This window comes from Aotus nancymaae, unplaced genomic scaffold (assembly GCF_030222135.1).
Source record: "Aotus nancymaae isolate 86718 unplaced genomic scaffold, 86718_ANA_hifiasm-v0.15.2.pri h1tg000033l, whole genome shotgun sequence".
NCBI lineage: Eukaryota > Metazoa > Chordata > Mammalia > Primates > Aotidae > Aotus > Aotus nancymaae.
The window spans coordinates 58,404,375-58,421,031 of NW_026988447.1; the positions used below are offsets into that span (position 1 = coordinate 58,404,375).

Genomic DNA, 16,657 nt, shown 5'->3' on the forward strand with positions numbered 1-16,657 from the left:
CATCTCATCCTCAGAAGTACCCACTGTCATAGCTACCACATGCCAATAGGCTGGAAGAATTTTCAGATGATTAGAAAAGGGGTAAAATAGTTCCTGCTCCGAAAGGCTATTGGGGAATCATTATTGCTGTGGCAGAAACCGTGTATGCCACTTAGAAATGAAAGAGCCAACTTTTCATTATATATAACTTATACATGAAAAATATGATCATCTGTAGAAAGGTAATGCAGAACTGATGATAGTACTTGAAAATCTGGACTAATGGCCCAATATAAAATACTTGCAGCCACGTTGCTGACTGCAAAAGTACTCAATAGCCAATGTGCTTTCTTCTTAAAAATGGCTTTTGTAGGATTTAGCTGAATTTTAAAAATCAATTTAAAAATATCCACAAAGTCAACTCTTTAATTTTCAAGATTTTCCTTTTTGACATTTCTTGATGGGTTCTTCTTATGTGAGTATTTTTGTCAATTTAATGGTACAAACTTCCAACCACTGTTGCAACACATTTCATGCATTAATTCATCAGTGAACAAATTGTGGAATGCTAAATTATTCCAGGTAAAATGTGGCTACTGAAAATACAGAAATGAAAGATGATTTTCTTACTCAAGGAGTATAGACAGGACAGATGAAGAATTCAACAGAGCATAATCTACATCATGGTGCAAATAAGCGTGTGATGTCAGCAAGGTGCAGGTTAAATGGGATATCAAACTCATCTGGGGAGGTCAGCCAACTTGGAAATTTGCTTAAAAGTGAAGTCAGTTGATATAATCTCCAAGTGATGAGTTGGAGTTATTCTCATGATGAAGTGAATGGAAAGGGTGTTCTTGCCAGAGGGAAACTCTTTGCAAATGCAGTAAGTCCTGAAGGAGTGTGGCTGAGTAGGGGATGTGCAAGTAGCCCGTACAGCTGGAGTGTATAATACAAGAGCTGGAGAGGGAGGCAGGGAATACGGGTTTTTTACAGCATATTAGAACAAACATGTTTCTGGGTAATCTTATTTATAATGTAGATTCCTTCTTTGGTTAAAACAAACAAACACCAGGTCAGAGTTCACACAGCATACTAAATGTAGTTCCAGATACACTTCACTGTTCAATGTGAGGAAAAAAATTTTAAACAAGAGTAAGATTATAGAATAACCCCAGCAAACTTATATAAAATCTCTATTAGCCAGTTGGTTAATGAATTTTATTTGTTTTGTTTTTCTAGACTTCTTATTACCGAAAACAGCACTCAAATTGTGTGTTATGTATCTTAATACCTGGGAGGAATTTCTTATCTGAGCTTTCCTTTCTTTTCCACTCTCCCTCCCCCAGCTCACTTTTTGAAGCCCCATATCTTCTGCAAAGGCTACTGGAATGGGAGGCAAGACATAGAGGTATTAAAAAGAGTCTAGTACATCTGGGGATCCTGGGTGATAAACAAGAGCTAACAAAGGAAGTAGCGGCAATACAGAGGAGCATACTCTTTAAACAGACTAGAAGAACCAGTGGGAGAGAGGGAAACTGACTTAAACCTGGAAACAGCATTTCACTTTTTTATCTGGTAACAAATCTTCCCTCTCTTGCACTACTGAGAACGTACTGGTCACCACACCAAAGTAGATGTACTGGGATGTGGGTGGTGTGGGGGACCAACATCTTCAGTATGTTCTTTTGGGGATTACTAACACATTGCATATGTCATCACAAGATGTACCACATTTCTGAGGCTGAGATTTGAACACTAGGGTCACACAAACCAAAGCATCTATCATCTGGCTTATAATTTCCTCCCTTTCAAATCCTCTAGCAAAGCATTCAAACATAATATTTTGGTAGAGCCTTTCTCTATACCATGTTGTTCACTAGACATAAATCTCCTTTGCCCTTGTGAGCCGACCTTTCCTTCTTCCACACAATAAAAACTTAAATAAGTTTATGGTAGGAGGCCGGCGGAGAGGCAAGTCCATGTATGTATTGGTATATTGATTATTTTTTAGAAAAGTATTTTATTTTAACATATAACATGTGGTCATATCATTGCTATTATTTAGAAATTTAAAATAAAAATTCCCTTCATGCTGGGACTTTTTAACTAAATCATCTGGAAAATGTCTGAAATAAATGAGTAGCTTTGGCCGTTGTAAAATTTTATCTGTCAGGAAGAAAAGCAACTCTTCTTGCAGGATGTTTTAACTCTATCATTATGCTGAAACTCTGACACTGCCCAAACTCTCTCAAACAGAGTTAGTCCTGAGTTTTGGAACCCAGTAATGATTAGATGGACACTATAGTGTACTTAGGTGCTTCGCTGCATAAACTGCTATGTGGGATCTGCCTTGTCAACTGAACATTCCAAATAAATGAGAACATGGCACAGCCATGGACTAGATACCTTTACCTATGTGAGTATAGGCCTGAGATACCTAGATAAGGAATCAGGCTGGAAACTGGGAAGGAATATTGATGGTAAAGAACTGATTATATAAGATAACTTCCATTTCTTTCTCTTACTAACAGACAAGCTGGCTTGTTCAAAGCTCAGGAGTTAACGTTCCTCATCTTGTGCAAATATAACTTGCATCTATATCTCAGGGAGACATGACGATCGTAATTCAGAACTCTTCACAGACTTACTGTTTGTTTTCTTCAAATGGCAAAGAGAGAAAAAGATCAGTTAGGTAGAGTTCTGTGGAGCTGTAAATCACCTCCTTGTCATGCTTTTTTAATCAAAAGGTTGATCAGTCTATTTAAACTCTGTGATCACTACTGAGTAAACCTCTTGTTCCAACTCTCTAGGTAATCATTTGGGGCCAGCTTTTTCTCCAGTCAGTGCCTCTCTATGCCAGCACACCTGAGGGCTAAAGTGCTCCCTGCCTTCTCGTTTATAGGTTCGAAATTCAAACGGGAACATTTTATAATTCTTAAGCAAAATTTATGTGGCAGTTAAGGTATCTCTTTTTAAACAGAAATTAGAAGTCATTTCACTGTGGAATGAATATTGAGGATTATATTTTGCTGTGCTTTTTTTCTATCTTCCTAACCATAAAAGAACAATGTTTTAAATTTTATCTGCTTCCCTCAGCTGTTTCTTCAAAAGCAGAGTAGAATTTGACTATTGGTCTGGCCTAATTTCTAGAGGAAATGATAGAGAATTAAACAAGATTTGAAAAGTGTTACAGTTGGAAAGTTCTATAATAAGTGAAATTGGCCAAGGCAATAAACATTAGCTCAGTTAAAGAATTGTTAGAACAATACATTGTGTATGTGTATGTATATATATGTGTGTGTGTGTGCGTTTGTGTATGTATTTGAATGTTACATTGGTAGTCTAATTCTGCTATTAAGGTGACATTTCTGAAACGAAACAGACAATTTTTAATAAAGTTCAGTCTGGGTGCTTGATCCCTCTTGCAAGAAGCCCTGCCTCTAGGAAAATAAAATTTTTCAAGCTCTCCTAGTATGAAATCGTAAAGCATAAATCAGCAAGAAGTAAAAAAATTCACTTTAATATTGTAGTATTAGTTCTTTTTCGAATTGCATTAATTTTAATAGGTAATATATTCATCTAGTGCAGATTACAAAGTGTTTAAAAGAGTTTATATATAAACTAAGTTTTCTCCTTTTCTCTGTTCTCAATCCTGTCTACCTTCCCATGGGTAAACCCTGTTACACACTTTCTGGGTATATTTCCTGAGATAACTTGAGCTAACTTTATACATATGTGTGTGTGTGTGTGTGTGGTGTGTATCTGTGTGTATACAAATGTATATATATTTGTGTATACACACACAGTTATTCATAGGAATCTTATGTCCTCATTTCTAAACCCATGATAAGTTAAAAATTACTTAAACTTATATAACATTTAAAACTCACAAGTGTTTACATTTTGGTTAAAGAAATACTCACCAATTTTAACCTATTCTATAATCATAAAAAGTCTTTTCTAAACAGCAATTTGAAACTATGTTTTCATATATACCTGAATGTCAACTTTTGAATTTTAGATGTCATTTTCATTGGAAAAGAGAAAGGTGATGTTATACAAAAAAAAAGCATATAATAAAAACACACATCATCTATTTATCATGCTTGATATGAGGAAAGGAGTGTTTTGTAAAGACCTACAGGATACAAAATACAAAGAGAATGCAGAGTTTGTGCATTGCCAACAAGACACAGGTGTACACCACATGAGGATATGAAACAATCCAGCCATAATGGGTGTGTTGACAGCTCTGAGTCCACACAGCATTCCTCCCAAAGTGCCCTGGTGTGTTTGTTATGCATTATCCTACTTTTTCATACAGTTTTAGAAATTCTCAAGCCCACCCCTAAGCACAGTGGCTAAGCACTAGGACTGAAGATGAACTTTCTTGCAAATTGTTGTTGTTGTCAGTGAGCTGCTTATTTAGACTCGTTGTTTCCAGGAAACCAGACCTTTACTTAGACCCATGTCTGTCTGGAGATAATATCGAGTTGTATTTTATATAGACCAGGCATTGTCTGTATGATACACATGAAGGAGGCATCATTCATCTTGCAACTGTTCTATATAGCTGTGTTTCCCTATCTTACCTTACTGTGTAATCACCAGGACGGTATTTGTTAAAAGTACAGATTCCTGGACCCCATCCTGTCTTACAGAAATAGAAACTCTAGTAGAAGAGTCTGTGAAGCAGTAACTCGTAAAGAACCCCATGGAATGTTTATGATTAAGTAAGTAGGGAAACACTGCTGAATTCAGAAATTGTATCCATTTTATCACAAAAGAAACTGAGGCTTGGTAATTTAGCTAACGGTCACAAAACCAATCAATTTTGTTTGATTTAAAGAAGCATAAACTGAATTGCAGTATAACTCCAAATTTGCCCTACCATATTACTTTTCTGAAGTAAAATTAGGTCATGAGATCAGGCAAACTTGTAAGGCAACAATGAAAATGTTATACTATAAATGATCAATCCCAGATTTGGAAGAGCCCTTAAGATTGTGCAGTTTCTTCCTCTCTTTTGGTTAGGACAATTATACTTACCCAATTACAAATTATAGAGGACCGTATAATTATATATTACTCCCAACCACTACTGTAAAATCTGAGATGCTGTGTTTTGAGCATGGAGAAGTGTTTTGTCCCATACATTTTAAGTGAGTGGGGATGGATCGAAAACAAAAACAATCAAGAGCCAGGTAAACCTCACAGTTTAGATTTCTCCAGGTGCTAAGACCATATGGAAAAGTTTAGCTCACTCCATTCACCCCATGATCAATAACAGTATTGTACATTTTACAGTTGAGAATGTGGTCTATGTTCAAAGTTGAGCATTCCCTAGAATTTCCTTTCTGCTTAATGACATACAGAGAACAGGGAGGAGCAACCAAAGTTAAAGAAGACGTGGCCTTTATTTCATAGAGTTACTGTTTCTTTGGATTTAAATGATGCTTTCTGAATATATTGGAGAGGCTAATGGACCACTAGAAGAAATCCATCATTCCTAATTTATAATTCAGATAGTTTTAGGAGATAGTCTTTCACCTCTGAACTTTTATATCAAAACCCAATTTTGTCATTATCCTAGTCTTAAAATGAGTATGTGTAAAAGGTACTGAAATATTTTTATGGGGTGCAGAGCATGAGTTGTTTTAATAAAATCAGCGTCCAGATCCTCAACTTCCAAATTTTTTCTTAAAATTCTCAAGGAATATACCTGGGTTTACATTAATATTTTGGCCATTATATGTGGGGAAAAAAGGCAAAACCTTCATGCATTCCAAATCTCAATATAGTGCATTAGCCAAAGGTACAAAAACCTTTTTAGATGACAAGTAAAATTTGGAATTTTGATTGGAACAAAACTATGTTTAATGACTGATCAGGGCATCATAAACTCACAAAGGTACTTTCTTTCTTTGTCTTATATCTAATTTTTTTGAAGTGAAACCTGGCCCCAGTTGGACATTCTGTATGCAGAACATTCAAAATAGTTGTGATGACTTGTATATTTTACAATCTAACTGAAGGTTTTTCAGATTATCTAATTTTTCGAGAGAAAATGCCCATGAATAAATATGTTGTGATTAATTTCAGGATCAGTATGCTCTGATGAATAGTCAAAAGTTATTTTATTAAATGATGTCAAATTACTCCAAGTTTTATCTTAGAAAGTGTTTAACATTGTATTTCATATTAATAAACATATGCCAAAAATTTTTAAGTGTTAAATTTATGGAAGAATATATTTTTTTTTTCAAAATTATTTTAGGAGTAACACAAAACATTTGCACCTCATTGAACTAGTAGTTTCTGGATCATAGTTGATGTTCAATAAATAAATGCTGAATAAATATTGATTGAATACTGAATAAATACACAAGAAACTGCCTTAATGAACCTTTAACTACACATGCAGGACATCATGTAATATTTGAACTTTTCCCCTTAAATTTAATATAGCTCAATCCCCCTGACCTGATGTTCATGAATCCTTAAAGATGCATCTAGTACACCCCTATCCCCTAGGGGTAACAGGAGACAAAGGGAAAGATGAGATTGCACAGCCTTTGGCAGACAGTACACTACAGCACACAGCAAGATTGACATATAAGTCCCTGCACCTCCTGCAGTTGCATTTTAGTGTTTGATTTTGAAATGACCACATGAAGGGTAGTGTACCTTGCCTGTTGGTGGAAATATAGATCTATCATGTAGAATATCAAGATGAGGAAAATTAATCTTTTCTCTAAGGACTTGGGCAAGCCAGTCTGATCAGGTTTCCCAAATGTAATTCCCAGTCTTCTGCTGTGCTCTCAGAGACCTCGGATATATTCTCATCTCCAGCTCTGCTGCTACCTCCATCTATCCACTAGCCTCAAATGTTTTTTATTCCCACAGCTAGGTCGTCCCCTGCAGGCTTTCTTCTGCCTGCCTAGCTGATGATGTTTTCCTGGCTCAAGGAAACTTCCGAGATTGTTACAAACAGTGCTTGTGGGGACAAAGGATTGTCCCGATTAAAACAACAACAGAACTAGGACGGTCTTGCAAGAATCCGGATGGGTGGCCGTCCCACATGAACACTGTGATGTTGCTCTCTTCTTTTCTTCCCCTCATCATTGAATAAGGACAATATTATTATGTTGAAAACTTAGGAGTCAAACTAAGGTTTTAGTTGTAGTCAAAGGTTTATTCAATGATCGGTGCTGCCGAGATAACTGTAACACTTTTTCTCCTTTCACTGTTCTTAGAGATCTGATTACTTCATTGTTGTAGTTGCATGTTCAAAGGGATGGGCAAGTGAAAATTAATTCAACCTTAAATGTAAGTCTTGAGTTAATGAGCCTTTTATTCCTGCAGTTTTGTGAAGACTTTGGAGGAAGACAGACTCAATTAGTTCAAATAGATTGAGTGACTACATTTTATTTTACTTTTGTTCATTAGAATATTATTTAATTATCATTATTTTCCTGAAGGGCTTTTGCTCATAACTCTGATTTACATTGAGTTTAAATGAACATAAAACTGTGCCCAAGAAATAGAATGAGAAAATATTGTTTACAGCTTTGTCAGTCTTCTGCAAGTATTCTGTTTTCCAACAGCTGCAGCAGAACATGCTGTTGGTATTCGGAGGCTTCTAGAAAGAGATGTGGCTGAGTATATTTTTCTAATCTCTAACTTCAGCATGTAAGTCTCTACTCAATCATCTTTTCAATGTGTTCATTAAATTCTCACTATTACTTGCTCTTAGTTATGATACTAGGGGCCTGAAAGCCAGGGAAGAACTCAAAATCCCTAAGTTCTCTGCCACTGAGCACACATTACTTATTTCTAGCAGTTACTTAAACTCTCTTCACTTTACTGCTAAAATTTTAGGTAATGATTCCAAATTAGCATAAAGGAAACAGACTTTAAATAATCTTTTATGCTGGCTGAGCACAGTGGCTGAAGCCTGTAATCCCAGTACTTTGGGAGACCAAGGTAGGTGGATCACCTGAGGTCAGGAGTTTGAGACCAGCCTGGCCAACACGGTGAAACCCTGTCTCTACTTAAAATAAAAAATAAGCCAGGCATGGTGGTGCATGCCTGTAATGTCAGCTACTCAGGAAACTGAGGCTGGAGAATCACTTGAACCTGGGAGGTAGAGGTTGCAGTGAGCTGAGATTGCGCCATTGCACTCCAGCCTAGGTGACAGAGTAAGACTCCATCTCAAAATAATAATAATAAATAATTTATGCTAAAATGAAATACCAATTTCTGATAAATTTTATTTTCAAAATATGTCCAGTGTGTTTACTTTTCTTTTAGTTCATGTTATGGTTATAATAATAAGTAACACTGCTATTTGTGGAAACCACTCTATTTTTAGCCTACAAAGGGGGGTTGCAGAAAATGTCTTTGATTTTTGGCCTGATCACTGACAGTTCCCATGTATTCTGAATTTATACCAACCATCTGCTATTATTAGGTGTCTTGAATTAATTAATCTACTAATTGTAACTGATGCAGTAATGAATGATTCTGCATGAACATCAGTATTTCTGGATGCTCGAAAGCTGAATTTATGATTCATTTGTGGGGCATTTTAGCATGTAATAGGTGTACCAGAGTCATTCCCTAATTCTTTCACTTGATTTCCAGTCTTTCACACAATCATTGCTCCTCAGACATAAAGGAAAAGTTATCTAGTTTGTTTACCTAAAGTTCAAGTAAATAAAGAGCCATAAGAATGCACTATTAACAACTGCTATAGCAAGTAAAATAAAAATAAGCCCGTTAATTCACCTTTAAAGTAAGTACCAGGTAAGCATATTATTGATTCCATTAAATGGAAACTTAGACTAACATATTCAAACCCAATTTTTCTGCTTGTCACGAAACCACCATCAAATGAGACTAGGCAACAGCCTTTGGAGGCCAAAGTAAATGGAAAATAAAAATTATCCATGTGAGTTTCTGAATGGCACTTTTATTAATGTATATAATTCCCTCCAGCAGTCCTTCCATTGCCACAGTCATCACTTCTTCAGGGTCCTCCATAACTACCGTTTTCTCTCTCTCTCTCTCTCTCTCTCTCTCTCTCTCTCTCTCTCTCTCTCTCTCTCCAGCAATATCATTTCTAGAAGCTTTGGAAGGGCCAATGTAGGAAAAAGACCAATGGCAACTGCCAACTGCAGAACACTCATACCTCAATAGACAATGCCTTGTTTAAAACTCCACTAAAATATAATGCACTATGCTTAGTAAAACATGAGGACTGTTATTAATGGGTTAGATCTATGTTTTTTCATGTTTTATGTTTTCTTGCTAGAAGTTATCACAAGCGAAGTTTTGTGGTTGAATAAATCTGGGTTAAGGGACATTGATTTCAGAAGGCAAGGCATGCCCCCAAATATCACTTGCTTTCCCTAGACCCTGCTTTAACCAATTCATTTCATCCCTTCTTATTGTATTCATATATAAAGATGGCTTATTGGATTCAGGAGTTACATAAGCATAGTAGAAGCTGTGTAATATAACTACTTTTCAATTATTAAAAAAATTATTTTTAAAATTTCCAAAGAATGCCTCCTAGTATTTATGTTCTGAGATTCCATTCCAAGTACAAGTTCCCAATATATATTACCTTGTATAGTTAAGCATTTTTGGCATAGTTTCTCTGCCTGTGTCATTTTTACTTCAAGTTAATTAAAATATATATTAGAGCATAATAAAACTCTATATCCTGTAATATACTTTCTATTTTTGACAAAGTGAGGTTCCCTCTTTAAATATTGAATTACAGTAATTTTATTGTAATCCCATTCAAATAAAAGGCTACTGTACCTCCCACTTTTTCTAATATCATTTGCATTAAATATTTGTCATTTTAATATCTTCCAGTTCCTGTCAACTGAGAATGGAAAGATGGTGATGCCATTCACAATTTTTTGCATAAACTGCTACTTTTGCCAAACAACCAGAAAATAGAAAACTATCAAATAACAGCTAATAAATAAAATAGTGTATCATGTGGACTATTTTGGGGAGACGGAATCCAGAATTATTCTATACTCAGAATTGCTTGAGGATTTGTTGTTTGAGTTGTAAACAGCACGTGATGTTTTCTGTGGCACATGTTTATTTCCATTGAAAGAGCATGTCCTATTTTTGAGGAAGGAAAACAACTTGTAAGACATCAAATGTTTCTTGCAAAACAGTTTGATGAAATAAATGTAAATGAATCAGAAACATGTGAATTGTAGTTCATTAAAATTAATGGGTTTAAATATGAAGGGGGTAAAATGCTTGGGGGAAGAGTGTGGTAAGGCGGGAAGTGACATTTGTTTTCATCAGTCTTGGATTCTTGAAAAATGGCTTAATAGTCTGAATTTAATCTCATTAAGATTTTCCTAAGCCTAATGGTGGAGTTACGGAGTGGGACAATAAAATGGAAATTTATTTTATAGCATTATGTGGCTCCAATTATAACGTATGCATCAAACATTGCCACTATGCAGTCCTTCAAAATCACTTTCAATTTGAAGTTGGTGGTTTTTCTATATAATTCTTTTAAGGGTAAACAAAAAGTTGTGATGATGCTAAAATACATTTTTATCTGTCAGAGACTCACACACAAACTTCACTTTTTTTTCCTAACGTTAGATGATCCAATCTAAATGGAAAACATGTGAGGGCTGAATGTGTAGACATATACGCAGGAGATGAGCAGGAAGAGAAGACATTGGAAGAAAGGGACGAGTGAAAGAAAGAAAAGGGAAAAAGAAATGAGCAATGCAGGCCAAGCTACGCCATCAAACCTAGTTCATAAGTAAAGCACTCAAATCACACTAAGTATTTGAGAGCCATAAGCATTTTATCCCATAGTTTATGTTCAAATCATTTATGCTTCCTTAAAAACAAATACATATATTTGTTTTTATATACATATACAAATACTAATAAAATACATAGCTTATTTTATATTTTGTATTTTCAATTTAAAAAATCATCCATTACTCTGAAAATGAGAAAAAAAAATAAACTTCAAAAAAGAAAAAGAGCTTTACAAATGAGTTTCCCTGCCTCAAAATATGAGTAAGTTTGATGTGGGTTATGACATTTTAGTTTCTCAACCCCCAGTCTCTGAACACAGAGACATTTTTAATGTTCCAAATACTTCCAAGAGACAAGAAGTACACAAATGGGAATATATGTATATATATCCTCTGAAATCTTCATTTTCCTGGACTCTGACCACCTTCTGTACTTTATATGTATTTTTTAAGATAACATATGGCACTGCTGAAGTAGCCTTCTGGACATACCACTAGGTAGAGAAATGTATGAACAGAGATTCTTTACAATTGAAGGTGTAGTAGCCTGTGGGGCTATTTCAGGTCTGTAAGGAGCCTGCTTTTGTGCTTTCTGGGAACATAATGATATAACTGGAGCTTAGCATCTACTCTGGCTGCTGGAACTCAACTGCTGCTTATTGCTATGTTTGGAATGAGGATCCTGCTCCTTAGTATCTTTGTCCCAAATACTTCACCATCTCAAACTGTTTTGGAAGTGTTTCCCCTCCTTGCTTTTATAGGCGGGAAGTGTAAAGATTCACTTTTAAAATACTTGTTTCATAATTGGGCAGGAGATACATTTTGGCTTCCAGCATAGCCTTTTGTTGTTTTAGTTAACACTTCTCTGATCGTTCTTTAAGAGATGAAAAAATGGAGTGGCTAAGAAGACTGTCTCATTTGTACCTTACAGTAGCATCAGTGCAATAATTACAACTGCTCTTGAGACCCAAAGTCACTCATAAGGTTTTCACAAATCAATAAAACTCTAAATTCTAACTTGAGTTGTGTCAGTGAAAATATACGAATAGCGTCAGCTTTATCTTTGTCATCAACAGTCAATATTTATAAGGTCCTCAATTAAGTGTCACTACTTAGAATCTATGTTCAGAACATTAATATAGTTCCTTCCAGGTGAGACATACGGGATTTGTTTTCTATCATGATTTGCTGCAGTCATGTTTCATAAGTGAAGCAGGATCTAATCCTTTGCTTTTGTTGTTGTTCCACTTGATGACAGCCCTACCCCTGTAGCAGCGATAAGGAGTGTGAAGTTGGGAGGTACTGCCACAGTCCCCACCAAGGATCATCGGCCTGCATGGTGTGTCGGAGAAAAAAGAAGCGCTGCCACCGAGATGGCATGTGCTGCCCCGGTACCCGCTGCAATAACGGTAAAAGACCTCACTAAGTGTTCATGGGCCTCTTCCTTTCCATTGTAGCAAGACTGTCTCACAAGTCAGGCTGACTTCTCCTCACTCAGACTCCTGAAATATAAGAAGTCTGGTAGAATTGGTTTAGGTAGTGCAAGTTTACCTGGATTACTCAAATCTTAGTTTTCCTAGACTCTGACTACCTTCTTTATCTCATGACCTATACTGCTCTAAGGTATTGCCATGTCGAAATATTATATATATATATGCACATAGTAACACATTTATTCCAGTAAACACATAGTGAATGCGTGCAAAAGAACCAAAGAAAGAAGCTTGATGTGATTTAGTAATGCAGTTGTAAATATCGATTCCAGTTTTGAATCTTTGTTTAGACAAGATGTTCTGCAGCTCTGTCTTATGGTAGTGGAGTGATTGATTCCTCCAAAGAGACAAAAGATTCTATTCCCCAAACTGGCTTTATCCAACATCAATGAATTTATAGGCTGACACTTCAGCAATAATGATGAAATGGATCACAGACAAGATGTGGCAAAAACATTAAATAATTGCAGAGGTAATTAGAAATATATACTTAATCATACAAAGCAACAACCTAATCAGGCTCATATTCCCATGCCTATTCCTGACCTCTGGGTGTAGACCTACTGCTTGCACAGGAAATGAAGGGAAGACGACCTCACACCATTGGGGAAGTTTACAGTGTAAACTAGGATTATGTTGTTAATTAATAAAGGAATCTGGATCCAGAGGATGTATGTCTGATCAGATTATTTTAAAATACTAATAGCTAACATTGATTCTTCACATATATTCACATTAACTTTGTGAAATTAATTATGCTTTTAATACTAGTTTGGTCCAAGGTCGCTGGGTCTTGAGAGAGACAAAATTCATATCAGAGAAGTACATCCATCTGTTCATTTACTTATTTATTGAGACTGAGCATACTTTGGCCCTAAAATATGCTCAGTCTCAATAAATAAGTAAATGAACAGATGGATGAATGGATGGATGAATGGATAGACATACAGAAAGACAGATAGATAGATAAATGGCTTCATACTTCACATCAAGAGAGTATGTGGATAAGTATCACATTTCATAGAATTGAATTAATCTAAATGCTTATATGATCGTCTCCAGGAATCTGTATCCCGGTTACTGAAAGCATCTTAACCCCTCACATCCCGGCTCTGGATGGCACTCGGCACAGAGATCGAAACCATGGTCATTACTCAAACCATGACTTGGGATGGCAGAATCTAGGAAGACCACACACTAAGATGTCACATATAAAAGGTAAGGATATCTATAGTTGTTGTTGTTGTTTTTTAAGTAGAGGAAAAATATAGATAATTAATTCCATTGATTTTAGAAAAAATTACAAGGAAGGTTCTTTAATTCTATCTAGTTATTAAACTTGTTATTCAGGTGGCAAATAATGGAAACAGACAATAATGGATCATGTGATTAGAGGCAGAGCCAATAGGTATCTACCAAGACTTTTCATTATAAATGGTAACATCATCATGGACTATAGTATAAGTAAAAGTATTTTATGTGCTTCTGATTGCAAAATAGAATTTTTTTCTGAAGTTTCAGGATAATATCTATTGGTTATCATCTCTGCAGGACATGAAGGAGACCCCTGCCTACGATCATCAGACTGCACTGAAGGGTTTTGCTGTGCTCGTCACTTCTGGACCAAAATCTGCAAACCAGTACTCCATCAGGGGGAAGTCTGTACCAAACAGCGCAAGAAGGGCTCTCATGGGCTGGAAATTTTCCAGCGGTGTGACTGTGCGAAGGGCCTGTCTTGCAAAGTATGGAAAGATGCCACCTACTCTTCTAAAGCCAGACTCCATGTGTGTCAGAAAATTTGATCACCATTGAGGAACATCATCAATTGCAGACTGTGAATTTGTGTATTTAATGCATTATAGCATGGTGGAAAATAAGGTTTGAAATGCAGAAGAATGGCTAAAATAAGAAACCTGATAAGAATATACATCACAAAAAAAGAGAAAGAAAACGTGAACTGAATAGATTAGAATGGGTGACAAACACAGTGCAGCCACTGTTTCCATTATGCAACTTGTCTATGTAAATAATGTACACATTTGTGAAAATGCTATTATTAAAAGAAAAAGCACATGGTGGAAATTACTGGCAAGTACCCTGTGACTTTCCAAGAGTTTAGGTTGTGTTGGAGGAGAGGTTTCCTTCAGATTACTAAGTGCTTATACAAATAACCTACATGCCAGATTTCTACTCAAAGCTAGAGTTTAACAAAATACTCCTAGAATACCTTGTTATACAATAGGTTCTAAAAATAAAATTGCTAAACAAGAAATGAAAACATGGAGTATAGTTAATTTTCAACAGAAAATTCCCTTTTAATTTGTAAGTACTTCTGTTGCTCCATCAAGGGCCTTGGTAGACTAGAAAAAAATAAGTCAGTATTTCCAAGTAATTGCAAAATAATGACCAGTTGTTTATGAAGGCCTTTAGGAAGACAAATAAAAAAACAAACAGCAACAAAAACATTTTTTGAAAATTTTAGTTTCACCTGAAATTAATAAGAACTGATATAAGACAAAAACAGTTCCTTCAGATTCTATGGGATGACAGTGTATATCTCTTTATCCTATGTAATTCCTACTCTGAATGCATTTTATTTTCCAAACTATATCCATCAACTGTGACTAGTAAAATACTTGCACAGAGCATAATTTTGGCAGATTGCAAAAAAAATTTAAAGATGTCCAATATATGTGGGAAACAAACTGACAGAGAGATTATTATTTCTTGAAGGTTTGCCATAACCTATGTTTTGATACAATTAGATTGGTAAATTTATTCTTACATACTCTGTGGTAATAGAGACTTGAGTTGGATCTGTACTGCACTGGCGTAATCAAGAAAATTGGGAAAACTTTACATTTGTTCAGGTTTTGCCAACTCATAGATTGTATGTCTGAAGCACAAGCTGACTGTTCATCTTTGAAACTAGGGGTTGCACAGTCTAAATCAAGATCTGCATGGGATTTGCTATCATAATATTTACTACACAAATGAATTTAGTGTGACGTCATTTGTTTGTCTTTGCTATTCTCAAATTATTTATTTTATAGTGCTCAAATAATCTCAATTTCAGGAGGTTTCACAAAATGAACTCCCGAAGTAGATAGTGTAGCGAGGGTCCATTGCCCTCTATAAGCTTCTGACTGGCCAATGGCATCATCTGATTTTCTTCCCAAACCTCTCTCTGCAGCATCTGCTTTATTGCCAAAGGTATAGTTTCTGTTTTCTGCAGCCATTGTGGTTAAAAAATGTAAGTAGGATAACTCCTAAAATCTACATATCGCTAATCTGTAGACACCACAGTTTCTAAATTCTTTGAAACCACTTTACTACTTTTCTTTTTACGTAACCCAGTTCTAAATATTTTGTCTAGAACACAAAAGAATAAAAGATTATCTTATAGCTGTGACTTTAAACTTTTGTAGACCACAATGCACTTTTTAGTTTTCTTTTACTTAATTTCCATCTGCAGTCTCAAAGTTAAGTTCTCCCAGTAGAAATTGAATTTGATCCTGTATATCTATTAAAAATTTCAGCTTCCCACAAATATTTAGTAAGATGATTCAGATTTACGTTTTCTGCACAGGTCTGCAAAAACAAAAATTATAAACTAGTTTATCCAAGAACCAAAATTTGTGTAAACAGGTTGCTATAAGCTTGGTGAAATGAAAATGGAACATTTCAAACATTTCCTATATAACAATTATTATATTTACAATTTGGTATCTGCATTATTTTTCTTATGTTCACCCTTTCAAAAATTATTATTTGAAGTAATTTATTTACAGGAAATGTTAATGAGATGTATTTTCTTATAGAGATATTTCTTACAGAAAGCTTTGTAGCAGAATATATTTGCAGCTATTGACTTTGTAATTTAGAAAAAAATGTATAATAAGATAAAATATATTAAATTTTTTTCCTCTGAAAACTGAATTCGAAGTTCCCTGTGTTTTTCCTATGGGAAGAATTTCGTAGAATCATACGTTCTGTGAGTTCAACTGGACTTGTTATGATTTTGAGGACTGGGTGTGAATCATTTGGAGAACATCACCGTGAGATAACTTAAAGCAGTTTACTATTACAAAAGGTACTTTATTTCATGGCAGTTTAGCTGTAATTGTTAGAAAGTTTGTTTTTTGTTGTTGTTGTTTTTGGTTTTTTCTTTTTTAGTCAAACCAAAATATTCCAGCTTGTGATTTACACCCATTTAGTCATACTTTGCCTTCTGCATCAACTTGGAACAAGAAAGTGCTCTTCACAAACTTCTTCAAAATACTTTAAGAGAGGTAACATATTCTCCATAATCTTCTCTTCTCTCTAGGCTAAAGTTTTCCAAAATGGAGATACTATTATGCTTGG

The 16,657-nt window shown here is 35.3% G+C and overlaps 1 protein-coding gene across 1 annotated transcript in view; it reads left to right on the forward strand.

Annotated features, from left to right (window-relative positions):
• Positions 1–16,231, forward strand: part of DKK2 (dickkopf WNT signaling pathway inhibitor 2) — a 102,541-nt gene extending 86,310 nt beyond the window's left edge. Inside the window, exons 2-4 of the mRNA XM_012436616.2 lie at positions 12,058–12,208; positions 13,355–13,510; positions 13,844–16,231. Coding sequence (XP_012292039.1) covers positions 12,058–12,208; positions 13,355–13,510; positions 13,844–14,094 — 558 coding nt within the window. The 3' untranslated portion in view covers positions 14,095–16,231. The remainder of the gene's footprint in view (positions 1–12,057; positions 12,209–13,354; positions 13,511–13,843) is intronic.
• The last annotated feature ends 426 nt before the right edge of the window (positions 16,232–16,657 follow it).